The 27,596-nt window shown below is 42.6% G+C and overlaps 2 protein-coding genes across 2 annotated transcripts; one reads left to right on the top strand and one right to left on the bottom strand.

The window, feature by feature from the left end:
* Nucleotides 1-375: 375 nt before the first annotated feature.
* On the bottom strand, nucleotides 376-16,479 carry tbl1xr1b (TBL1X/Y related 1b). The gene is made up of 16 exons (XM_062530485.1): nucleotides 16,208-16,479; nucleotides 14,227-14,292; nucleotides 10,784-10,884; nucleotides 9,728-9,873; nucleotides 9,115-9,343; nucleotides 8,594-8,726; nucleotides 8,206-8,347; nucleotides 7,869-7,932; nucleotides 7,671-7,768; nucleotides 7,166-7,226; nucleotides 5,879-6,000; nucleotides 5,586-5,660; nucleotides 5,309-5,436; nucleotides 3,990-4,155; nucleotides 3,505-3,606; nucleotides 376-3,301 (listed from the first exon to the last, which is right to left on the bottom strand). The coding sequence occupies exons 3-16, from the start codon at nucleotides 10,839-10,841 to the stop codon at nucleotides 3,275-3,277; spliced, it is 1,551 nt and encodes a 516-aa protein (XP_062386469.1). The 5' UTR covers nucleotides 10,842-10,884; nucleotides 14,227-14,292; nucleotides 16,208-16,479; the 3' UTR covers nucleotides 376-3,274.
* A 7,330-nt stretch (nucleotides 16,480-23,809) lies between these two features.
* kcnmb2a (potassium large conductance calcium-activated channel, subfamily M, beta member 2a) lies at nucleotides 23,810-26,632 on the top strand. Its single transcript, XM_062515597.1, has 5 exons — nucleotides 23,810-23,898; nucleotides 24,256-24,378; nucleotides 24,926-25,096; nucleotides 25,388-25,583; nucleotides 26,348-26,632. The coding sequence occupies exons 1-5, from the start codon at nucleotides 23,888-23,890 to the stop codon at nucleotides 26,630-26,632; spliced, it is 786 nt and encodes a 261-aa protein (XP_062371581.1). The 5' UTR covers nucleotides 23,810-23,887.
* Nucleotides 26,633-27,596: the final 964 nt, after the last annotated feature.

Raw genomic sequence — 27,596 nt, 5'->3', positions numbered from 1 at the left:
AAATTAGAATAGCTGTTAACAAGCATGACATGGTTCACTTAAGCAGTCAAAAGAATACACGTTACATTTGGTCAAGAGTCATGGTGTGCCATATTGCACTGTATCCTTCTGACCACAAGATGCCACCAAATACCCAAGACATATGACTTACAAAATGATGGTTGGTAGACAAGCTCACTAGCTGAATTCATTTCAGGTGAATTTGGTCACAAGTTGCAATGAGTCTTACCAATTCAGGTAGCATTTAGATTTGAATCGTCTTTTTGTTATATAATGGGCATTTATATTGCCACATGCTTGCTTTGGTTTCTGTGAAACATTGACACGTCATCCAGCATCTGCTTTTTTAAAATGGAAGACGACGACAAACAATGATATTATCAAAATATATTTTATTCTGGACTTTTTCCATTTGATCTGACTCAAATCACAAAAGCCAGATCAACATAGTAAAGATAGCAACAGCAACAGGACGTGGGCAAGTAGGGGGAAATGGTACATCAGGACTATGACACAAACCGATCAAGGGGAGAAGAAAAAAAAAAAAAAGATATCAAACAAGTATTTGTATGGTCCGGGAGGATGGTAAGATACAACCAGGTGTGTTCCTTCTGTAGACAGAATTATAAAAAGTTTTCAGAGTACAAAACCTTCAAGGGCCATAGACATAGTAAAGATAAAACTAGGCATTTTAGGTCAGACCATAAGGAAGCAAAAACACTCAAATACACTGTAAAAAGCATCTCTTTTAAAATCAAAACATTATAAAATACCATTCCACTGTCGTAGACAATATAATAAATAGTGTCTTATGGTACAATCTAATTACTGTTGATTATATTAAAGCAAACTTCAAAATACTCTCAACTCTTTACAAAAAAATTCATTAAGTGAATTGTGACATTCTGAAAAAAAAAAAAAAAAAAAAAAAATCAGAAATCACAACGGAGACTGTTAATGAGAAAGGTTTGGCTTTGCTAGCCCTGCTATGCTAAGCTACAGAATGGTACAACATGGAATGCCATGAAGTTGGCCCCAAGCCACTGCACTTTCTCCCAACACTGTTTTAACACCCACCTCACCCTTGCTTCTGTACAGGTGAACACACACACCTGAACAGGTTTTAGAGTGAGTAAGGCAAAGATGGAAAGGAACATTCCAGATGAAACAAAAAAACTCTTCCTTTCAACCATTTTTAAGTGCCTGCTAAAATCAAGTTAATTTAAAGTGCAGGAAAATAACTTCCGTGTGGTTGACTGGGGATGTAGCAGCTCTTCTAGGACTGTCTAATGGTATTTTATTGTTTAAACAACCAAACAAAAACACTATACATTACAGCTAATGGTGATGACATGTATTCAGAAGATGCACATGAAATGTGCAATAATCATGAATGTCTCAAATCAAATAAAAAAAAAAAAGCTTCTCATAGGAGTAGCAAATATTTTATAAACCCCTGTGACAGCACAGATATAGAATATTTATATATTTTATATATATATGCTTTACTGTTACCATTTCAGTTTCTTGTTTTATTTTTTCTTAAAGTGTGTTTTCATGACCCTGCAGCCCAACACTTATCAGTTCTGTGTAAAAAAGCTTTTATCAACAAAACCCATCTATATCTTCCTTCCTGGCAAACCAATGAAAAAAAGATGGTACTCAAGGCCCTGACACACACACCCATACACACACACACACACACACCCATACACACGGAGCTCACTGGCTTTCCAATGCAGTTGGCCCAATAGCCACCTGAATCACAAGTTAGCTGCATTGCTCTTGTCTGCTAATGTGCATATGAACACGCGCTTTCACTGAGGGAGCCATGGACTTATCAAGTACACACAACTGACATTTGGACGTGCTGCACATCCAAGGTCCTGTAGAAAAGACAAAAAGTGATGGCTTCTGAATGACCGACTTACTATGGAGTCCACCCAAATTTGCTGAGGCCAGTTCTACCAGTGGCGAGCATTCCCCACACACATTAGTGGTGAATGTCCACAGGACCTCGTCTGAACATCAAATAAACAGCATAAAGCCAGATCAATGCATGTCTCCCCACTGCTGCTCTGCAGATTGTCTTTAGCCTCCTGCCGAGCCCTTTCACATCTGAACCACGTACTGTTGAATAGCAGGCACATCGTGTAGCTCAAAACCAAACTCCTCACACACCTGAATGAGCCTCACTCCAAAGACAACGACCGATAGCAGACGAGAAGTGCAGAATTTTGAGCATGATAAAGATGTGTGCACAACCACAGCACTTAAACATTAAAAAAGTGATATATTACAGTTAGCCATGTGCAGTGGTGCTCTGACCAGTCCGTTGTTGCAGTGGGATTTCCATTTCAGTAATGCATTTCTATGGAGCAGTCAATCTGAAACCTCTAGGGCTTCAACGGGCCATCACAGAGGACATTTAAGATGGTTACGCCTGCTACTGATGTCTTCTATACTGTTCTAAAATGTTGGCAAGTAAATCATAGATGCAAAAAAAAAAATACCATTTTGAAATAAGGGTTTGTGCCACACCTGTCAAATACTCCTCGTGGATATACTTTCCCCAATTGATTTGTCAATTTTACACACATCTGCAATTTGTGAGAAAAAAAAGAAAGAAAGAAAAAAAATAGTCCAGGGGTTAGAAATCTCACTATCAGTGTCTGTGGGGGTGGGGGTTGTACTCCTCAAACCCAACTTGACGAACAAACCCCACGATGGCAAAATGAAATACTGATATGTACAATATGCACACATCAGCAGTGATATATAGGTCTGAATGTATAATCTACTGACTCAACATATAAGAGAAAGAACCGACACAAACAGTGATATGTGGCCTAGGCTTGTCTGCGTGTGAGTGTGTGTGAGTGTGTGTGAGTGTGTGTGTGTGTGTGTGTGTGTGTGTGTGTGTGTGTGTGTGTGTGTGTGTGTGTGTGTGTGTGTGTGTGTGTGTGTGTGTGTGTGTGTGTGTGTGTGTGTGTGTGTGTGTGTGTGTTCGATCGTGTGCATGTCCGTGTTCGTTCATGTGTGTGTTCGTTCATGTGTGTGTTCGTTCGTTCAACAGTCCTGTGGATAACATCAAAGAGAGTACGATCCACTTTTTCCTGGCACCCAAGACAGGGCGATGCCTTTGTATGCATGGACTCAGCAGTGGGAGGCTTCAGCACAGGGCCTACAGCAGTGGATGGGGCCAGGGACAGACAGACAGTCAATTTGGCTATGTACACATTCAGAGTCGGTCCATGGCTTCCTATTGGCAGCGTCATTTCCGCAGATCTAACACGCAGACCTGAGTAGGGAGAAAGGAGAGTGAATTTTTTTGCCTTAGAAGAGCTGTCAGAAGAGTACAGGCCTAATGCTAAATATGGCGAGCGCTCTCCCTCTATTCTCAGTGGAGGAGCTTTCCACATTTGCATCTACAGATTGTTTAAAGCTAGTCACAGGCTTCCAGCAGGATGCTTAAATGCTTCATGAAGGCTCGAGGGCACTTACTGATCCGTCCGATGCACTGGCTCCCACTTTGTCCCCTGTTGCGTTCCAGCAGACCTCAAATATGCCCCCTGTTCCCCTGTAGCTGTTCACCAACGCTCCACTCTGTGGATCCAGACAGACAGACACACACACACACACACACACACACACACACACACACACACACACACACAATCATTAGTCAGAAACCAATGCAGAAAGATTCTTGCCAGGACTGAGCAGTCAAAAGCTCATATCTCAAACCATAAAATTGGTGCAACGCTGGTATAAAGCTCACATCTCTTCCCCATCCCTCTCCCAAACAAGGGAAAATACAAATATTGTGCACATATAAATATATATATATATATATATAAAATATAAATTAATTAATAATTGACAATCTGCAGTGTCTGCATCCTCACTACCACCACCTCAAGCCTGGCTGAGCAGGCAGCTGGTATGCATGAAAACTCCTGCGTGTCCAGCGAGTGGAGCCAGCGTACCTGCGTGTTCCAGATGTGCACACACTTGTCGAAGGAGCCGCTGGCCAGGTGCCGTCCGTCGGGGCTGAAGGCCACGCTGTAGACGGGCTCCTGGTGGCGCGTGAGCGTGTGGATGCAGGAGCCGCGCTCTGCGTCCCACAGCCGTACCGTCGAGTCAAAGGACGCGCTGCGGAAGAGAGGGGGTGCTTTAGTGGGGAGACGGAGACGTCAAGGAGAGCAATTGCATCTAGACCATTGTGTGTACACTTGCATTTTAGCAGGGGTTGATGTGGCTAAGTCAGAATCAGAAACAGCTTTATTGGCCAGGTTTGCGTAAACAAACAAGGAATTTGACTCCGATTAATCTAAGTTAACTTTTATTCATCAATAAAAACGATCAATAAATACGATCATGGTACAATAAATTGCTTCATCTACAGAGGGGTCTCAACCCTCCTCTAATACCCACTGCAGCACAACTTACAGAGGGGGCTAAACAGGGCATTTAACTGAGGCAGTCTGTTCACAGAGAGTCTACGGAAACAATTAGCTTTCACATTAATCAATGGAACTGGCAACACCAGATGTGATAGCGGTACACTACATATTAGGATATTTGGAGGAGATCTAAATTCTAAATTTCTGCATGGTTGGTGGCTAATTAAACGCTCTCTCAAGCAACATTCATCAAAACTAAACCACATTTGTGACCATTCATAGCGAAATCAGTCGTTTTGCACACAACGTTATTTTGAGAAAATCAACAATAACAAACTTCCGGGTTAAAATGTTGAATTTCACGTTTTCGCCTAATTCGATTGTATACAGTCTACAGTTTCATATCATGAACGCATTTCACGGAAAAACATACGTTTTGACTGTTAAACCCGGCGAAGATTCAACACATTTGCTGTCATTCCCGTTGTGCACGCGCCGCTTAAAAAGGTGATTTCTCCTCTTCTGGCATATCGTGACAGGAGAACCATGTCAACTTTGGATGCTGTTATCTTAGCGATAGTTTGTGTAATACCCTCGATATACATATCGTTGGAAAGCTTAGTTTATGGCCGTTCACGTGAGCACAATAACTTAATTTAATTAATTTTACCGAAACGACTGGTTCCGCTTTACAGGGTCACATTTGTGCAGGCGGGTCCACAACAAAACGTAATGCGTGTTTTTCCTTGGCCAATATTACAAACATATCAGCCAACCAACAAACAGACAGAGGTGAAAACGCCACCTCCTTAACAATCTCAAGATGTCACCTTGCCTTCAGTATGACAGACTACTAAATGCTGCCTCGTGATGCACATCACAACACCAGCACTCTGCATTACCTGGCTAGCATCAGGTTGGCGTTGGGGTTGTTGGTTCCTGGCCCCGTGGGGCTCCATTTAATGGTGTAGATCTCCTTACTGTGGGCCTGCAGGTCGTGCAGACAGCCGTCCTGCTTCATGCTCCAGATCTGCACGACACACACACACACACACACACACACACACACACACACACACACACACACACACACACACACACACACACATCACTGAGCCGCCGTGGACAGTGATCCATGTCAGCAGTGAACACAGGAACGAGAAGGGATTCGTGCCTTACCTTCAGAGTCATGTCGTCAGAGCAGGAGGCCAGCAGGTTGCCTTGGGGATCCCACTTGATGGCATTCACCTCATTCTGGAGGGTGAAGAAACACAAACACATACAAGTGAGAAAGTGAGGGAGAAAAAAAAAAAAAAGGCTCCCCAACCCCCTCATAGACCTCTTGCTACAACTCCGTAAGGGAGGTAAGCAAGGAAAGAGCAGCTGAAACATCAGAGAAGACACAAAGCATAGAGAAGAGATAGGGGTGTGTGTGTGTGTGTGTGTGTGTGTGTGTTTGAGCTCTTTGGTACCGTGTGCCCCTGGAATGTCTTGACGGGTCGGTCCTGGCCCAACTTGCACACGTGGATGCACATGTCTGTGCTGCAGGAGGCAAACGTGTTGTTGCTCTGCCAATCTACGTCTAGGGCAGGCGCTGGACGAGGGCACAGACACAGAGAACAACAGATGAACATCAGGCACAGACACACAGACAGACAGACAGACAGACAGACAGACAGACAGACAGACAGACAGACAGACAGACAGACAGACAGACAGACAGATGATCATCAGGCACAGACACACAGACAGACAGACAGAGACAGACAGACAGACAGACAGACAGACCAAAGCCATCGATATCTCAAAGTTGCGACAGCCGTTGACTTCCATGTTAAAGTCAGATTAGAGCGGTCACGTGGTTAGTGGGTGGACTCAGTAGTTCCTTCGGTCCCTGGTTTACTACGGGATTGACAGCAGCGATCGCATTAATATTTACGGTGAATACTCGATGAAAATGACTATAAACTGCATTTCCACATACATATACATTACTCAATGAAAATGCATTATTATGCACACGACTTTAAGTCATGTAGAAAAGTCGTATTATATTCATTCATTCTCAATGGAATAGTTCCCGGAAGTGCCGCCATTGTTTGTTCACGGGAGTCAACGGTAGTGTCGCAACTTTGAGATATCGATGGCTTTGATACAGACAGATGATCATCAGGCACAGACACACAGACAGACAGACAGATGATCATCAGGCACAGACACACAGATGAATCTGCCTTAGTAGGTCAGTAACAGGACTCTGCTCACATGTGACCACAACAGTTAACTGAGTAAGTCTGGCCTCTTGGCCAACTTTGCTTTTCTTCATGATAGTGAGCAACACTGATTAAGACAGAGACTAGACCAGACTACATGGAGACAGCTGTGTGCACAAAATGCACACCAAGATTTGGTAGACAATCAGAATAAGGGGCTAAAATGCAATTATCAGGACAATATAGATTATTATTCATTAATCCACTTTCCCAGTCAAGTGTTTCCCCATGACTGGAAAACTAGTCTCTAAAATTCCAGTTTTCCAAAAGGTGCTTTAGAAGCCTGCGCTGTACATACAAGGCCAGTAAGCAGAGCCATAAGGCTACAGAAGCCATATGACTGCATTCAAGACAACACAAAGCCTACAAAACTCAACATAGCTCCTTCACAATCATATTATCCACAGTGATTTGTGATACAAGAGCTGTTGTCTGTGGATGAAGTCACTATATATTGTACACTGAATACATATCAGCTGTGCTCACCGGAATGGAATGGGAACTGCTGTTTGGCTTCTCCTGTTTGTGCATCCCAAATGATTGTAGTCTGATTGTAGGACACAGACGACACAGACATGGTCAGCAACATGAATCTCCAGCAGTGGAAAGGAGTTAGACCTTATCAAATGATCATGAACTTTCAAGGACTTTCCTGGACAATTCCATCAAATTCAAGGACCCAACAAGGCACCAGTGAAAAACAGTTACGGTTACTGAGAACTACCATAATGACAGTTGGCAATGTTTACAGAAGCTCACAGACAAGCATTACTATTCAACACTTCTCAATTGTGTGTTACAATGATGGCAGACTACAAGGTCTCTTGGCTTATCCACTACAAAACATGAATTCAGGCACTTTCAATAACCCACAAGGCGGCCTTCATTTTTTCCCCTCCAATGCACAAACTCTCAAGCATTTCAAAGACTCCATGGCAGCCTAGAGGAGCAATTGAAAACAAGACGAGTAAAGTGTGGAGAGAAACCTTACCTTATCGACCCCAGCGCTCAGTATGAAGTTGCCCTTCTTATTCCATTTCAGGGCGAATATAGGCCCTTTGTGTTGGCCCAAGGTACTGGCAAGGTTACCTGTAAATGATACGCAGTTAAAAGGCAACCAACCAGTCTTGACATGACGCAGACTAAACAACCTAAAAGTTACGAGAACCTCAAGGGAGAGTAATCTCACCATCTTTAGTCCATATTCTGGCAAAGCCGTCGTACGAGCCAGTTGCCAGCAGCGTCCCCTCACTCTGCAAGAACAAAGAGGAGAACCACACGATACCACCATTAATCAGCCAGCTGCAGAACTAATCCAGCTGTTTACATGCAAACCCAATTTAGCGTTTTAATGCGATCACGCTGAAAAAAACAGCATCTCCCATGCATCAACTCAACGGTCAAACACTGGGTCAGAAATCAACATCTGAGAGTGTGTACTCATGTGACGACTGCAGCAGGTCCACGGGAAACACATTTCCTGCTCTGGCCGGTTGCCAAGGGATACCTCTGGCTGAACAACTTACATTCCAGTCGAGTGAGGTGACGTCTTTGTTGCTAGGCACGTCCTGGCCTCCCTCTCGGATGCAGTGTCTCAGGACCAGCTGTGTGGAGCCGCCCGAGCTGTTCTCGCTCAGGTTCCAGATCCGAGCCGTCGAGTCCCCGGACCTGCGTGCACACACACACAGAAGAAATCCAACTAAGAAACAAGTATATAATAAAGAACACAACAAATACAATGTGCAGAAAAAAGAATGAGGTCCAAGAAGAATGAGAAGAATGCAGACTTATTTCATGACATGCCTCATCTGAGTTCAACATGCAACATAAACAAGCCTGACGGCAAGTGAAATGACTGACTAATGCACTGGCTAACTGGGAACGTGAGAGAACGTGAGAGAAGGAGAGACTGACCCAGAGGCGAGCAGGTCGCTGACGGGGTTCCAGGCACAGATGAACACCTCGGACTCGTGACCGCGCAGCACCATGGCTTTACTGGCCGGGATCTCCACCGCCCGGTCCACCTCCATCATCTCCGCATGGTGGTCTGTCAGAGCAAGCAACAGCGCATGTGAAAAGGGGCGCCACTAAAACCGATCAGCGTGTTCTAACATTCTGTTGATTGCCAAAACCTTTTTGCGAGATTGTGTTGCTGAGACACATTTTGACCATTCGGTCAAGGTTTGACTGGCAAAGGGGGGATTAGCACACCAAATTTCAAATGTATATATCTATGTATAATAATATTCACTTCACATTCTGAACACAATGGTTATTTCCATCAATGGGGGAAATATTACACCAGTAGCATAGCAAAACGTGTTGTTTTTCAGTGGCTTTTTTCGAGCCACCCCTGCTCTAATAGTCACGTCCTGATTGGCAAGGTAAATGCACATCCATGTTGCTGTTCTGTAGGTGGAAAGGGGATTGCTCACTGGCTAAGGTGTGTGGTCCGTTCTCCTCTCCGTTGGCCGTGTTGTCGCCGTTCTTGGCGCCTCCTGACGCCGCAGCGTTGCCAGCGGCGGCGGCTGAGGATGCGGCGGCGGCCTGTTGCTGGGCGAGCTTGTCCCGGTACACCTGCTGCCGCGTCTGGACCACGTCCGGCATCACCGCGTCGATCAGCGACAGGGACTCGATCGGCCGCCCGTCGAACAGCGTGCCATCCTGACCACAAACACACAGTTAAGATGATATTACGACTATAGGCTAGGTACTGTTTAACTTTTCTCGAAACGGTGGCACTGAAATTTTTCACTACACAACAGGAGAAGAACATTCGGCACAATTAGAGCATCTAATTACAGCTGGAATCCACGGATGGGGTGTTCAGTGCAATCAGGAACAATAAAACATTTCACTTTACTTTACCTTTAAAAGTTAGTCAATTTTGACTAAATGCTTGGACAGAGTGCTTTATTATTATGTCCACCCTACACACTTTCTCATAAGTTTCGGCATTGTGCTCTGTCTCGTTACTAAGGACTTGTGTGCAGGTTTGCTGGCGGGGCATTAGGAGCTGGCCCAGAGACCTGGCGTCAGGAGACTCACCTCATTGATGCTGACCTCCGCCTCCACGTACTGCAGGCCCTTCTGGATGATGGAGATGAGGGCAGCCGGGGGCACCAGCGCCCCGTTGATGTTGGACTGGCTGATGTGGCTCTCTATGCCAAACGTGAAGGCAGAGTGGGAAAAGCCTGGAGGAGACCCAAGGAAACAAGCCACATGCAACTTCAGTCAAGTCCACTCAGAGGACAGGATGGGTAGGTGCACCTCCCAATTATAAAAACCCACAATTAACATTTGCCTACAGAGTGGGGCACACAGCACAGGGATGACTGAATTTAACGTTTTCCCGATGGCCTTGTTCTGTCTACCACTACAACACATGCGCAAGGGCTGCTTGATTATGGCAAGAGACATAATCATGATCTCTTTGGTCAACATTGAGATCATGATTATCTAATGCAATTTTTTCAATGATTTTGGAAGAGTCATCTATTTTCTAGTCTTTCTAAACTAAACTGGATTTATAACTCAAGTAAAACAAGACCACTGCAAAATATAATACAGCAAAATAACCGTTATCAATATAATCTTTATTATATTGATTTCATAGTCGTTGGAAGTCAGAAAAAAAATATTTTGATTAACGGCACAGTCCTAACATGCACTCTTACTCCAAACCACTTTTATTTATAGACCTCTGAAGTTCGCCTACAAAAAAGCTACCATCTTTGCCCAAATAAGGAGATCCGGTATCTTGAGATTTTTTTTCTATGGGAAAATAACATGGGGATTTTCAATTATCGCACCTGTTAAACTCTCGCGGGGATGATGACATTGGAAATGCAGACGTTTTTTGCTACACCGTTTTGTCCACTGCCGTCTAGTGATACTGTGATCTTCGGTAGGTGAAGACGGCACACTTTGATCTTTGCTACCCCAGAGCTAATTTAATGCAACTTGCCATAGGCAGTTAGCCTCAATGAACTCCCGGATTTCCTTATATGGGCAAACATGTCAGCTTTGGATCCTTTTTGTAGGCGAACTTCAGAGGTCTATTGTCGGCCAGTAAACAGACAGCAGTGAATTGTTTTGGCTTACCTGACTCCTGCAGGTATCTGTACACCAGGAAGTTAACCTCATCGCTGCTTACGCTCATTTTTAATCCTGGATATACCAAGGGGTCAGAGCAGGAGACGAGCCTGGGCAGGGGGACACACAGAGAAACCACATCAACAACACCCACAGGAACAGAAGCACTGAAACGGATACCGTCCAAATGTTCCATGCCAGAGGCAGTAGACAGACTGTATCAATATGAATAACCATGAGTTAGGCGACATCTTATTTTCTGCCATGTAGCGATTGTGGATAATGTGATAAGTGGCCCAAAATCAGTAACTATACATCACCACACACTTCAGCAAATAAAAAAATCACATTAGACTGCAGGGACCAAGTATGTGGGCAAATTTGGCCATTCAACATGGGAGGCCGGACACACACCCCTCCCCCCCCTTGAGAAGCAACTGCCCTCCCATGCCACTACCAAAGCCAACATGCACCAGCCCTGTGACTGAAGTTTGCTTCCTTTTTTTTTTTTTTTTTAATCTTTGCAGGCCCCGTCTGGCCTGAGGGTAATTTCCACTCACGGCACGGTGACCGAGAGTCAGCCGAGCACCCTCAAATAGCACGCCTAATGATGGCAGACCTGCCACAGAGAGCAGATAGGCAAATGTTTATGCACGTGTGTGTGTGTGTTACTGAGTTCATGTGTGCGTTGGGGGATGGGGTGCATGTGATTTTACACTCACATCAATACTTCATTACAACTCTTGTTTACTAAATGTCATACCACAATGCCACAAATGGGATTGCCACCTATTACTGCAGCTCAAAATAAGACAAGCTTAGCTCGATGCTTTGGCCATGATCCTAATGAACCCTGGAGTTCTTCAGAAGCAGCTTAGCCTGTCAGGCTTGGGAGGAAAGGAGGGGAATTCAATAATGCCCTTCAGTCTTCATATACGCTACCATTCAGTATGGAATTCAACAGCGTCAAGCTAAGCAGCTTGATTGCATTCAGCCTATAGAGACAGCTGGAATGAAGCTCATTTAGAGTCAGGGGTGATAGAGCACAATTAGATGTCACAATTTCACATTAACAAGAGAGAATGTGGTCAATTAACTGTGATTGGTTGGGTTTACAGCATCAGGTCAGATACTCATGTTCAGCTTTAATGCCAGTAGGGATGTAACGATACACTCAACTCACGACTCGATACGGATCACGATTTTTTGTTCACGATACGATTTTATCACGATTTTTTTTTTTTTTGATATTGATGCTGTTTGAAGAGGTTGCTCCAAAGAAAATCAAATTGCACCACTCCCTCTCCTTCCAAAGTATTACGTCCAACACCTCTCCTCTTAAAATAAATGGCAGGCCCTAAGCCCTACAAAGCAGAAAGGCAGTAAACGCATTTTTGGTCGAAAATTAGTTATTATAATTTTCATGACATTAAAGTTGTTAAGAAGATTGATAAGTACCAAAAATAAGCTAATGTAAAGTAAAAAAAAAAAATAAACCTCCAATAACTGCTACATTAACTACAACCATAAGGCTAAGCAACAGCATAACTTTAAAATGTTTTTTTTTTTTTTTTTCAGTTTGCTAGTTACTGCCTTTTTGCTTTGCAGGGCAGATAACTGTTATATGCTACATCATTATAGTTGTTCAAGTGCACACACTAAATGGAGAGCTAGGATTAAAATTCAGACTGTGCCTTTAAATAGGCAACTTTTTCCATCTATCAGCACAGTGCTACAGTAAGCCATTTCCACTAAAAAAAATCAGCTCAATATTATGTGCAAGACTGATGTTTACCAAGCATGCAAACGTGTTAATCTCTTAGCACTATCGTCATACGTTTTCTCATAGTGAGATGACTATCCCGACATATGTTCTGATGTACATGGGGCGCACGGAGGTGAACGGCGGGACAAACGCGAAATGACAAGGTGTTAACTAAATTGAGTAGACCTAAGGTCGACAGGCTTTGTGGTTAAAACGATGAAAACCAGTAGGTTAGTCTGTCACAGCTAACTTCGTTCAAGCACAGTAGCTTAGACTAGTTTACACGCGCAGAAATTAAAAGTCAATATCAGCATCACAAGATTGCTGTCATTATCGGAAAATCCAGACATGTCAAACTGGACGCGAACGCGTGGCAGAAACAAAACAACTTCATAAATGATGACGTCTTTTTCAAACCTTGAAAACACCACATTAAAATCCAAGCATTTTCAAGGATTTCAAGCACCAATACGAACCCTGACACACACACTCTAGTTCAAAGTTGTTGCCTACCGTCGTCTTCCCTCGTTCTGTGCCCTGTACCGAGTGACATAAGTCACGTGACTCATCGCGATTCATTTTTTCTATCAACCGGTGCGAATCGTCACGCATTTGTATCGATTTTTATTCGTGTCACGATGCATCGTTACATCCCTAAATGCCAGTCAACTGTGTAACCCCCCCCCCCCCCCCCCGCAAAATCAACATACAAACATCAGTAACATCACCACAATAATAAAAAAAAAAACAATACGGGTCCAATGTCTTATCTCACATATTTTGTCTATGTTGATGTTAGTAGCTTTTTGGCTATTGTGGGGCTGTTGAGACCTCATATCAACATAACGTGGGTGTATCAGAAGGGCATGTCTCAGCAGCACTTAAAGCAGGCCCAACTGCATGGGCCAGACAACCGATGATCAAACAACTGGGGAACAAACGCACTGTACCTTTTTTTTGTGCCATCAACAGCCACAGGACAGAGTCAACAATAGCATCAGCAGTGAACATGTGGGCAACCGTGCTCATTTTCACATCCAGAATGTACTGCAGGACACCGTCCAAAACACTGAACATAATCTGGGCTGCTTCAAATTGACTTTCAGTTTTATAAATGTGACACAGAACTGTTTACAAGAATCATGACCATATGCTCTCAAACACTTATCATAAAGCCATCCATGATTCTAGTGAAAACGTAGTAAATATGAGCTCAACAGCCAATCAAATCACGTCTCTCTCTTCCATGTTCCAAGTGTTTATTGGATGGAATGTTGCGTTCTGCGTCTTTAATACATCACGCCTCACCAATGCACTTCTTTTAAGATGTTCAACAGGAATAAGACACAAGTTGTCCAGGATAGATGCACTTAGCTGAAGGAGACACATACTCATAGTTGACTGTATGAAGATGGAGACTGTACTCAAGTGCAGGCTGAGGTGTCATGTCAACATAGCTATACCTCCCTCCCTATTCATTGACAAATCTCTTTCTCTCACTCTCTCTCACTCTCGCACACACAATCATGCACAGGGCAAACACTACAGTTGTTGTATTGTGTGTATGTTTCGTGAATGTGTTTGAAACCAGTCCATCAGCCTACACCCAAAGTCTGTCTATTCATCAAAAATCCTGAAAACGCTACTTAACAGATGATTAAACTAATGATAGATATTGTATGCTTACCATGAGAGCACACAATGTTTAGATGCCCATCTTCTTGCAGACGAACAGGGGGAACCTCTCACAAGGCTGTGAATTACAATACAAAGGATTACGCAAACAATTTGTCACAATTGTATACTGAAAACAACTTAGATAATACAATACAATGCTTCCGGTTAGATAACAGACAAGTGATGGACATCATGGAATGAACAGTACATAAAGGTACTTTGAAGGAAGCTACATTTTTAAGTGACAGTCAAAGAAACAGGTATGCTCATTGCTCAGGTATGTTTCCTTGCAGTCAAGCTTACATGCGTTACAGAGATACTTGGCTTGAATAGTTCAGTGTCAGAGGATCTCAACGCGTGTACCAGTGGTGGACAGATCCCCCACAACCACCCATCCACCATCCTTGGCAATCCTTTACTTTTACACAATCCACTTCATCAAGTGTGGGCAAATGGAATGAACACTGAGACTGGCGATGGCTTATACAAAAGATTGAAGTGCCACCCTGCCACTCAAATAAAATTCTAATGACAATTTAATTGTGATGTTACATTAAGTTTAGGCTGTTCTTGGTTTCACCATCATACAGCACAATGTAAGTGCTAATCTGCGCATAGTACAGAATCGTCAAATAGATACCATACTTAAAGTTAATAAAAATGTAAATCACATGCTGCAGTTAGAGCAAAAAAAGTGTGCACTGTACTGAACACTTCGGTCATGGCACCCCCAGGTATTACACCAACAGTTAATGTAACTGTTCCTGCACTCGACACATTCTTGCAGCCAACGTGAGTTTGAGCAGAGCTAATGTTAGTTATCCTTCAGCCTCCAGCGGCCTAGTCCAGGCCTAGGTTTTTGGGCCTGGAAGGAATGCATTAGGATTTACTTAGTTATAGTTTATTATGAACTCTAAGTAAACCTAAACTCAAAAGCCACAATGTATTCGTGTTAGTCATAAAACGTTACCATCTCAGCGCATCTACCTTAGCAATCCCTGCAAGCACAGACTCTTGTCTAGTAACTCAACGATTAATTTAGCTACTAACGTTACTGTATTATTTCCCCGTGTTTAGCTAAACTTGTGAGTTATGTTAAACTGACGGAAAATTCCCTGGCTGGATGCCGCTCATAAAGTTAACTTTTTCAAATCACTAATTACTTATAACCGTGACCTTCGACAGCCAAGTTAACGTTAACTAAACCTTGTGCATTAGTTCAAGGCTTCATGGCAATCCTCGTGGCACGCTCCACTTCAATCTATGTTGGTCTTACCATCGATTTAATGTGCCAATGAGCTTCGGGATACCTTATAGAGATTCACAACAGGACTGTAACAACCCATCGACTTGATAAAAGATCAGTTAAACAGTAAACAAACACAGCATTTAACTTGGATGCTCGTGGTAGCTAACTCGCGGTAGCTAGCTAAGCTAAATCAGCTAAGTTTAAGTACCTCACAAATTAAATCGTTGGCCGAGCTAACGCTATCGTAGCATAATGGCAGCTTTAGCGTTTTCGAGGCCTCTTCCTGGTGTTCCTGGACCATTTGGTGAATGGCATAAAATATAATCAGATTAGATAGAATTTAGTTTCCTAATAATATTTTGCACACAAATATTGCAAGTGTAAGATTTCAAATGTCTAGCCAGACAATAACTAGCTAGAAAACAAAGCCCATCCCCCACACGAGAGGCAGCATAGCCACTAGCTACAATCGAGCTAGCTCACTAGCCTAGTAGCAGCTAGCTAACTTCTGAGATTCTGTGGTGACTAAAGGCTAGCAACCGAGCTAGTTAATGTTAGCTGTCTAACACCATGCTAGATTGTTAGCTATATCCCAAACTTGTCAGATTATAGCGCTACCTAACTAGCATTACCAGCTTCATAATTTGTCAATCTCAAGATTAGTTGCTAACCAGTTACCTAAGTAAATGGGCCACTATTCTTGCGTGTCCCAGTAACGAGCCAAATGAAGAGTCGTTCTTACTTTTAAAATGCAGATCACACTTGGGTTGCCTTCAGAGCCTTCTGCCTGCGCCGCTTCAGCTCGTGCGGTGTTTCGAACTCGTGCACCTAGGTTGTTTATACTGTATTAACTATGTATACCCAGCTAAGTGGGCTTGTCCGACAGTTTAATCACAGAATGTTTATGTCGTTATTGTTCAATAATGTTCGACTCAGTATAGAAGTTATTACAAAGATATCAAGAAACATTGAAAAGCTAATAGTCAGCAAAGCTGCTCACAGGAAGCCAATGGCTTCAAACACCCAGCAATGGGCGGAGACCATCCAGGCGAAAATGAGGCACTTACACTATGGCAGGCAGCGAGATAATCTCAACATGTTTTTTTATTTGTTTGTTTTAAACGTATGCACATGTTATGCAATGTAAGGTGTTTTGTTATGTATTATTTTATAAATGTGCATACAGAAGAATAGAGAAGTTTATCCCATTTGAAATGGTCAAATGATCAAATCAAATACTAGGCCTACATCGTATTTAGTATATTAGCAGGACGTCTTCATGTAAACAATCTCAGATAAAACAAACAAACAAGCAAAACAAAAAACATAAAAATAAAAAAAAACCGAAACAAGTTTGTGAGCATGCCCATCCCCCACACTAGTAGGCCTAGACCTATTTTCGCCTGCGTGGTCATAGCCTGCAATAGATTAATTCCACCCCACCCCCTTTACTGGTCATTCAGACTTCAGTAAAGTCAATAACAGCTGACATCATCATTGGTTTATGGTGCATTAACGTGTTGAACATAGTTGCTTTTTTATCATTATGTAGAATCTCCCAAGTCCTGCATCAAAGATTTAATGTTGACCAATGAAGCAATGGTGCCTGCATCTGATGGTGTAGGCCTACTGTAGACCTTGTGCATAGGTGTACGCTATTGGGTGAAGGCCTACAAGTGCCTACTTGCACTTGTTCTGTTAGAGAAGAGTTTGTGATTTAGGCTTACCCAATTATATACACTGTGCACTATTTAGCTAAACTTTAGAATGTATTAGTTTTACATTACCATTTATTCATTTACCTATAGTGCTTTTGTCCACAGTGACTTTCAAAAGAGAGAACAGTTAAGCTTTTACAATGAAAATCTGTCAATCTCTGCCAAGACACAAAAAGTGGGTCATGATTGGATCATTCATCAGGTCAATGAACTGTAACACACGTTCAGATCAAAATAAAAAAATGGTTTACTGAACACTGATGATTATTATCTATTTTATCTTGGACCAGGGCTATATGGCCCTGACTATACGAAACAAACCAAAGGCTGGTAGTTTAGAGTCAAGTTAAGCCAAGGGATGTGGACAAGAGAGAGATATGCAGAGGAAGTGCTTGGCATGCACGTTCAGTGTGACAATTTGTTGTTGAGGAGGTACTCTCCCAAGGGATGGGTCTTCAAGAGTGTTTTGAAGATAGAGAGACACCCCTGCTCTGGTAACTGGTAGCACATTCCACCTTATGGTGCTACCAGAGGAAATATCGATGAGAATAGTCTGGATTGACCTGTGCACGGCGGCAGTACTAGGGCGGTGACATATGCCTTTTTGACCGCATTCAAGTTAGTGGGTGTAGAACTGGAGATCACTTTGTAGGCAAGTATAATGTGCAAGGCAAGTGATTTGAATGTGATGTCTCTCATTATTCCCACTTCGAACAACCATTTCCAACTGATAATAAGTCACATCAGCTGTCAGGAATCAATGCACTTACCTTTGTCCTATAAATTTACACATTATTCCGACTGCAGGTGGTTTTGGGGATGACAAAGATTGTGTCGTGGACCATTTGTGCCAAAATACCATGGCATTTAAATTAAAATTTCTTTAAAAACAATGGAGTATTTTACCACATTTTACTGCAATTTAGTACATTCATACCAAAACATTATTTTAGCCATAATTCATTAATTTATTCCTGCATATCACTGCTGTTTTGATTTCGCTTGTGAGATTAGTGACAGAGCGGGTTCAGAAATAAAAGCTCTATCATCATGGGTGATAACACGCCATGCCTTATCTTTTGCGTGAGCAAACCCTGTGACCCAGCCAAGTCAAATAATGCAATCACTATGTGATATGAGCAGAGGTGTAGATATCACTTGCTCTTGTATTCTTTGTAAGTAAATGTAATTATCTTAATTTCACAACAATGTGTCAGATAAAAAAATGGTGCTTACACTGTGTTGAATTAGTAAAATTGACCTCAAATAAATCAGTATGTTTGAGCTGATGATGATATGCATTGCATTTAAAAATAGAATCATGCATATACCGTAAATGTCATATGAATAGCTATGCAAAAATATGATGACTCCATATGAGTCCAGTGATTTTCATTTTGTCTGTGGGTACCCAATATGCCGCCTGTCCTATTTGTTCTGTGCATGCGTGTAAGTGCTCTGCCAGAAAGCATCGATTTCTCTGCCCGATCTGTACCATGCCATGCATGTGTTAAATCACTTGTCGGTCAAGCGGAGCCATAGATATTAGACATGGAGCGACAAGACTGTTATGTGAGGAGGAAGTAGAACCGGAATGTCATCTGCACATAACAGATCAGGCAGTCGTAGATGTCATCTGCGCATGTGCAAACATTTTGTGCATGCACGTAACGGATACAGCGGGCAGCACAGATTGGGTACAGACAATATCCACAGCATAGCTAGCCTCACCGGCATATTCAAAATGGTACACACACATGCACATGCACACACACACACACACACACACACACACACACACACACACACACGTATGCACACACACTCTCACACACACAGCCCTTCTTGGTTAAAAATATATCATCTCACAGCTTGTCATAGTGTGCCTTTAAGTAGTTGTGTTCAGACAGTGAATGGATAGTTCATGTGGCTCCACGAGCCCATTGGCACATGGGCAAAAGGTGACAGGAGGCCATTAAGGAATATATAGCAAAAAGCTTTTCTCAATCAGGAGACATGTTCACAATGTGCTAAGACATACAGTAGAGTGTTGCCGATAGAAGCTATCTCTGTTGCCACATGTCCCAAAAAAAAATCTTGTGTAAAAACTGTAATTACTGAACAAGAATGTCAACTCATTATTTAGTTCAGCAGAGTTGTGTGTACATCTAACCTGTTAGATAATGAAATACTGGGAGCTGTATTCTGCACTGTAGTCGGCGGACATTTAGTCTTTCTTTTACTCTAGCTTATTATTTTACCCCCAACAACATATAAAAAAGCCCCTGGTTATTCTTCATCTGTGTGACTAAGAATGTTTACATTTAATTTTAAGCTTATTTTGATACTATACAATGCTCTGTAAACATAACACATGTGAAAAGCGTCATCTTTATACATGCCCTCAGTTTGTAACTTGCCAGCAGCCATCAGTTACAAATCTCCTATGCAACATCAAATTTATGAGATATGAATCTATCATTTCACATAAGTTGAGTGTATTATTATTGTTATGTTATGTGTAGTAACTGACTGATGAGATCTGACCATAAATTATCCATTTAGTGCACTGCGTCAGTCCCTGACCAACAAGCTATACTGCCCTACAAAGCAAGAAGACAGTAACTGCGTTTTTGATCTATTTTTTTAATTATAATTTTCATGACATTCAACTTGTTATTTTTGGTAAATATAAATCTTAATAAGTTAATGTAATGTAACAAAACCTCCACATGTACAATAATTCACCTACAACTATTTAGGCTGGACAGCAGGATAACTTTAAGGTCCATTTGGTTTCATTTCCCCTCAGATTCGAGGATCATTTAAGGAAAATGATCACAACCGTTCCACTTTCACCGGTGACTGGCCTCATTCTTCCATTAAACAAAAACCTGACATTCTACTTTTGACACAGCAAACTATTTAGATAAGAACCATTCATATCGCCTTTACAGAACATCTGTTCTGCTCGGTGTATTGCATGGCATCAGAAGTAATGGTCAGCGGGAGTGTCACTAAAACAAAACTCTTGGGGCACAGAGACACCTAGTGGTATTCATGTCTGAAAAAGTCTGTGGAGCCTCCATCTACACTAGAGGGAGAGTGAGATGTATCAGACAGAGCTTTCAGACTGCCATTTTAAAATGTGATAGAGTTATTGTGTTCCAATGTTATTTGAGGACAGTATACTATACTGTGCTGAGGTTCCCATATACACTTCTAGAAAAGCCTAATATCAGGAGTTCCTGTAAAGTACGGTGGTAATTATATTAAACACTGCATACGTTTTAATAGTGTACAACGATTAAAAAAAAAAAAAAAATAGGCTTACATTCTAATTTAACTAGCTTTAGTCTTAACCAGCAGCTCCGGCTTTGTGACGTAGGCCTATAGATGTTGACCTCTCACTGTGACCTGTGAATGGAATATAACAGTGACAGTTGACATAATAGTACTGTAAAACTGGGATTTATATGATACAACCATAGAGTGAAACAGAAAGAACTATAGATTGTGAAAATAAAATGCTGATACAAAGAAAAAAAACGGTGCTGGTTATTGCACAATCTGCAATGTCAGGCATGTTGGGTAATAAAGCACCACGATAAAGCTCCTGTTTATAGCATGATAAGTGGTGTACAGATTTAGGAAGTGAAACAGCTGTAGAAATGTGGAAGGGATGATTGCCCTAGCTATATGTCAAATTGGCCTGTCTGTGGAACTTCAATCTATATCCTCAATGAAGTAGCCTACTGTCAGTAACAGTAGCCTAAGGTCTTTCCTAAGTTAGAATAAAATGTCAGAATGTGAGATATGTATACATTTTCAGATATTTATAAACAGGCCATGTGATATCGTGCCAGTTCCACACAACTCCATTCCTTCACGGCACGTTGTATGGGGGTTAACATGTCCAAACATGGCGCCAAGTGCCACTGGTTTTTATTGTGCCTGGGCAAGGGTGTTCAGGCAGTGAGATGTGAGTCTTTTTAAAGAAGGAAACCTTTGAGCACATGGGTTGCACAGCAATTATCACCCAACAGACAAGGCAGGACGGACGCCCTGGAACATTCTTCAGAAGTTGGTCAGAAATTTCAGTAGGCTGCTGGCAGCATATCAATAGGGCGAAGCTTTGAAATGTGGTGTTGCAGCAACAGGTGTACATGTTTGTTGTCGTGAAATGGCTTGGCACACGCTAAAAGCCAGAGCAGAAAAGTGTGAGGAAACCCACAGCTGTCAGTCAAACAAACCTGAAACATGGAGGCAGGCAGCCAGGCAGCCTTGGGTCTGGAGGAGAGCATTTAGGAGGGAAACAAGTGGAGGAGGAGTGTCAAATGACACAACAGCGCCACCTACTGCACAGTTTTAACACCGCAGCTGCAGTAAAATTTGAATGCCCTTTAAATTCCTGACACTGATGAATTATGCATTTATTACGGCAGATTGAGGGGGGATTCAGGACAGACTTCTAAAAGTTTCAGACGAGCACAATCAACTCTCTGAGATCTGTAGGTCACCAGCAGTATTTTATATCCCGTCTCAGATGAAAGTTCACTTTAAACAATGATGACAGGGGAGCGGGAGGGGGGGATTCTTGCACAGAGCAGCATTTTCAACTTCACAGGGCTTTGAAGTGTGTCCTCATCAGTTTCGCTTCGCATATTTCCTCACTGTGAGAATGTGAAGTCAGCAACCTCCATGGCTGCTAAATACCCTAGCATGCAGTTGTTCAAATTTACAGCTTTGAAGTAAAAACAGAGACAACTCGCACGCCCATTATTCAGAAGCTCAGACCTGGGTGTCAGATGCATGTACAGTAAACCACACCACCCACGTCATAAAACTGACACAACAGACAGCACAATTAATGTCTTTACACGACAACAAATCACTCTGGCTGTCAGTCAGGGCACTATATTGTCAAACCGCCCCGCAAAATGGCATCATCATTAAATAACGATGCACAGTCACAGAGCCTTGAATAATATCGTATTAACTTGCATTACATGTCAGGCAAGTCCTGCCCGTTTCCCCACAAGAGTGACAGCTGTGTGTGAAGCGGCAGCAGCAACAGCAGCAGCAGTGTAGTAGTAGTAGCAGGAGCAGCTGCAGCAGGGTGGTGTAGTGGAGTGTGACTTTGGTTATTTATGAAGTGCTTCTTTTCTTGCTTTGATGGAGTCCCCTCGGTGGGGGCTGAACTGGCACTGCAAGGTCAGTAGGCCTGGACAGAGCAGCTCAGAAAGAGCAGCTCCATTCCTTATCCCATCAGATGGGAAATCACTGGATGCCGCAGGTTCACCGCCTGGGCAGGCGTTAAGCAAAGTCACAAATCTTGTCATGGCAGTGACAGGCCTTTAAAAGCGGTTGCTGCTGCTATTCTCAGGAGAGGGAAGAAGGAGGAGGTCTGTAGGTCCTCAGTGGTCTTTTGACTGAACTTGGGCTCGACTTTTGCACTTGAAGCAAGATGGATCTTGGGCAGGCGAATTAAGAGTTATAGCCCAGTGTTTAATCAAAGGGATTGGTTACTCTAGGGGTAAGTGTCTGCGTTCCTAATTCCGCTGTGCCTTCATTCATCATACCACATGTTAATTAGTATCCACTAAACCCAAGTCTGACATGGTTCAAAGTCCACACAGATAAGAGAGTGTACAGCTACAATAAATATTCTGTTGTAAAGGTCACTTGGAAATGAAATATGCTTGACCGAATGTTTAAATTATTGTATAATATTTCACTTAATTTTTGAAATCATGGTAACCTGATGGCTGCTTCGATACACCAGCAATCTTTCACGTTATGACAAATTCCAATGGGGTAATTGATTAAAATCAGTCCAACTGTATAAACCATGAATGCAGTATAATACATATTTGCAGTAATATCATAATTTGATAAGAGATTAATCATATAATCATTTCATGCATGCTCCTCAAATCATTGAGTCTCCAAGATTGACACTAATGTAATCACAGGGCTGTAAGCCCATCAGTGAATCCAAAATTGCGATTATGGCCGTCTCTGTGAACTGAAACAATCACTTGAAAACAATCCAATGCTCTGCCTGTGAGTGAGGCAGCAGTATTGACAAACGTTCAGGCTCCAAATGCACGAGAGGGGTGCATTGTAAATCCTTGCTCCCCAATACCCAACTCAATAAAGGGGCAATCTCTAAAATGGAGCTGCATCGACCTTCCTCCAACTAACTGACCTCATAATGACCCGCTTCTCATAACTCATAATGCCAGGTGGCTAACTGATCTGAATATGCGCGGAGCTGCACACTTTTAATGAATGAAGGCCACAGACCATTGGTCAGTATTGCCGCGTCCTTTGGCTGGGCCACTGTGGTTGCTATGAGTTTGTGTTGACAGCGGTCTTTCTGCGCACCAGCAGGTATGTCTTTCATGAAGATTATATTATAAGGCAGCACACAGCATAACTGTGTCAATCCATCAAACTGTCGAATTAGACAAAAGCTGTGTCGTGTGAGGTTGAATGGGAGGGATGTCTGCATGGAGGTGTTGATTTTCATGCAACTGTGTTGTGGGAATACTGTTTTAATTGCTATGTTCATTTGGATTGTCAAAGATGTGAGGCAGAGATTCTTCATAGAAGCAGAAAAGGGCTAATTTTCAGAAAACAGCTAAATACATCTCTGTTGTCACATTACGTCTGACTGTTTAAACTCTTGTGCTAAGGATATGCATCAGAGGTATGCCTTTTCTATTTTTATCTTCTCTCATGAGCAGTCGAGTGTATCTGAAATATGTCGTATTTGTTGATTATTCAGAAGACTACAGATGACAAAGTAGTTAGTTGTTGTGGTAAGTAGAATATCTCATGAGTTCATTGAGTCATGAATGAAGTAGTTATGAATGTACACTGGTTGTAACATCTCTGAACTATTTTTATCTTTAAAAACAATGCTTAGCTGAGCCTTGTGTATACCGTACTAACAAAACCACCCAAAGCCTTTTGGTGACATGAGATTCAATGTATGGGTCGGTGACCAAGGGGTCAAAGAGATACAGTAACACTTAAAGTGACCAAAATTCTGTATGTGCTGCAGATCTTTTCGGCAGACTCATCGGAGTCCCTCTTCCAGCCAGCGTCAACACCACCTGGGAGGTTCAGGGAAGATGTTCTTTGTTGCGGGAAACAAGGCTGGGCAAAGCTCAGGGAGTGATAAAAAGTAAATCCCTGTGTGTTTGTCTACTATTCTTTTATTATAGCTATAAATGTTTATATACATCCTCTTATGTGGCATACAGTAGTACATAAATTAATCTGTATATTAAATAGCTATCTGTTAAATGAGGTGGCATTAAGGATGTGAATACAGTGAGAACAAAGTACAAGCTCATTGATAAAGCAGATATTTTACCCTCTCAAACCTGAGCTTTTTAAGTGATCCATTTATTGAAATATAAAATGTCAGGGCATTAGACTTCTAAATCTATACTGTATGTTTTTTTTTAAGTCTTTCTCTATGTGATACTGGGGATCTAAACTAAACTACAATACTGGGATCTAACTAGGATCTAAACTACAATACTGTATTAATATTTCATTTCAATGTTATATTTCCCCTGTTGCAGACTTTGAAATAGTATGTGTCATCATAGAGCAGCAGAAGCAGAGTAATATTAGTCAGAATGTGAATGAACACGTAAATAACGGACAAATGACTGGAACGAGACGACATTAATCCGTCGTCTGGACTCTTAAACCTGTCTCAGGAGCATCTATCAGAAGTTTCGCGGCTATGAGCTGATGGACAAGCGGCGGACGGAGACGGCTCTGAAGGCGGGCGAGGACAGGGCCATCTTCCTGGGCCTCAGCATGATGCTGTGCTCCGTCATGATGTACTTCCTGCTTGGCATCACCATGATGCGCTCATACGCAGAGAGGTGAGAGTTTTCTATACCACACGCTTCTCATGGCTAGATGAAAACTGGCAGGATGCCACACACTGGTCGGCAATCCATTGTAGAGTGATCTTGCTTGCTTGCCTTATAAGTAAATGAATCATCATTGTGGAATAGAATAAATCAAGACTGTAATGGTATGTAGTATTATCTGCCATTTAAATTCTTTCCAATGCTGTCTGTGTGTTGATGATGGTATTGATAGGGTAACTATGTGTATCACATCATTAGATTAAAAAATAAAGTTGCTGAATAGCCTCTCCCCTTGGGCAGTGTGTGGACAGAGGAGACGGTGTGCACCGTGCTCAACTCCACCATCATGGCCGACATCAACTGCTCCTACAGCTGCGGCGTGGACTGCTGGCGGAGCTCCAAGTTCCCCTGCCTGCAGGTGTACGTCAGCGTCAACGCCTCGGACCGAGTGGCCCTGCTGTCCCACAACGAGGACGCGCTGGAGGAGAACTCTGAGGTGATGCCGCGTGGACGGACGGACGGACGGACAGGGCCGGAGGGGAGACATGTCTCACAGCAGCGTCCAACCCTCTCGCCCTGCACGTCCGGCGTCACTCGGTAGTCGTGCAGATCAAGCTTTGAATGCTAAGATGCTGCTTTTGCAAATTTGTTTCTAGTTTATTCCACTCCACTTTAGAAGGGTGGGCAGGGGGTACACTTGGTGTTGCATTTTTAAAGGAATGCATGATTTATTCAACTTTTCAAAATGGATTGAACTGTACAATGTCCCTGTTTTGTCCCTAATTTACATTTGCCCACATACACTCACATTTCAATGGGATATGCGTCCTTGGCACCCGCGCGCACACACACACACACACACACACACACGCACACACACGCACACACACGCGCATACACGTACACACACACACACACACACACACACACACACCCACACACACACTGTATAGCAATCTCTATGAGTAACCTTCCCCCTGAGAATAATAACACAATTCAATTCTATACTTCTGTTTAATAGCAATCAAGGCCACAGTATTAAGTTGTAGATGGCCTGCCAGCTGTACTAGTCAGATGTACATGCCAGAAATGGTTCACTGAAATGAGCACACGGTAACCGCAATCTATTTCAGTCCACAAACACGCCAGCCACTCATCTATTTCTGTTTTCAACCACAACAAAAGGACTCCAGGCCTCGCCTGCAGTAGTTGTCATGGTGATGAGATGGATGCTCTTTATTGCTGCCGTTCTTCTCGTAGTGCTTCTACGTGCCGAAGTGCCAGAAGGAGCAGGCGGTGATGCACGCGCTCATCGCGGACATCGGCGAGCGGCTGCGGGCGCGGCAGCAGGTGCCGTGCTTCCACGACCCGCTGGAGCGTCGGGAGGCGGTTCTGCTGACCCAGCTGTACGGCCGCGGCGCCGTCTTCCAGTCGCTCTTCTGGCCCTCCTGCATGCTGGCGGGGGGCGTGCTCATCATCCTCATGGTCAAGCTCACGCAGTACCTCTCCATCCTGTGCGAGCAGATTGGCAAGATCAGCAAGTAAAGGCGCGCGGGGCAGCCACGGCGGGCAGGAGCAGTGGCACAGGCAGAAGTGCATTAGGCCACTAGGCAGGGCTGTGCAAAGGGCAAAGACAGTCTTTCAAGGCTATTTTCAATTCCCTTTGTGATACAGAGGGTATCCCCTGTTGGCATAGGAATTGTATTTGGGTTAACAGGGACTCAACAACACACTACCTCTAAGTTTTGTTAAGAATTTTTGAATTTGCTGAATTTGAACATATGTGGGGATATTAAATGAACCACTTTTGGCACATAGCATAAACAAGAATTAAAGACAATTTAGAGACTAATATGCTGAATTTGAACATATATGGGAAATTAAATTAACCACATTTGGCACATGGTATACACAGGTATACTGTATGTCAACAACACTAACCAGTTATGAAACCTTCCCAGGTATAATTTCTCCAGTATACATGTTCAGGTCTCAGTTCTAGTGTCCTTTAAAATATAACCTCTTCATGACATACTACAGAATAAGGCTTTCAGAGTGATTTTGCATTGTCCAAAAAAAAAAAAAAAATGTCTCTCTAATGTGAATAGGACTTTGACATCAAATTGATGTGCACAATGTCTCAATGTCTTGTTTCTTGCTTGTAAGAATATTTATACATATTTATATTTTCAGGGTATGCATTTCTGTAACCAAACAGTTATTTTCACAATAAATTACAAATTGTAATGTTTTCTGGTCTTTTTTATGATGGAAATGTGGCCTGTTATATAATGTATCCGACGTTGAATACAGATAGTATTGTTTTCCATAGGAGAAACTGTCCCCATTCTCTCATGGTAATGTGCATTATTTTGGATAAGACTGTGCGTGTGTGCCCTTGTGTCCCAGTAAATGCAGTATCCCTATGGCAGTGCATTATAAAGGTCACCTCAAAGTTAATCTCTTAATTGCAGAAAATGTCTAAGACACAGTGGGCATATTGCTGATT

This window comes from Sardina pilchardus, chromosome 2, assembly GCF_963854185.1.
Source record: "Sardina pilchardus chromosome 2, fSarPil1.1, whole genome shotgun sequence".
Taxonomy (NCBI): Eukaryota; Metazoa; Chordata; class Actinopteri; order Clupeiformes; family Clupeidae; genus Sardina; species Sardina pilchardus.
This window is presented reverse-complemented; position numbering and strand designations above follow the sequence as displayed.

Coding starts and splice junctions, on each gene's coding strand:
- tbl1xr1b (XM_062530485.1), bottom strand. CDS start 10,841: ATGAGCGTAAGCAGCGATGAGGTTAACTTCCTGGTGTACAGATACCTG. Junction 8,348..8,593: donor AGCGACCTGCTCGCCTCTGG/GTCAGTCTCTCC, acceptor GTGTGCACGCAG/GTCCGGGGACTCGACGGCTC. Junction 5,437..5,585: donor CTGACGACATGACTCTGAAG/GTAAGGCACGAA, acceptor TGTGTCGTGCAG/ATCTGGAGCATGAAGCAGGA.
- kcnmb2a (XM_062515597.1), top strand. Junction 24,379..24,925: donor AGCTCAGGGAGTGATAAAAA/GTAAATCCCTGT, acceptor AACCTGTCTCAG/GAGCATCTATCAGAAGTTTC. Junction 25,097..25,387: donor ATGCGCTCATACGCAGAGAG/GTGAGAGTTTTC, acceptor CCCCTTGGGCAG/TGTGTGGACAGAGGAGACGG.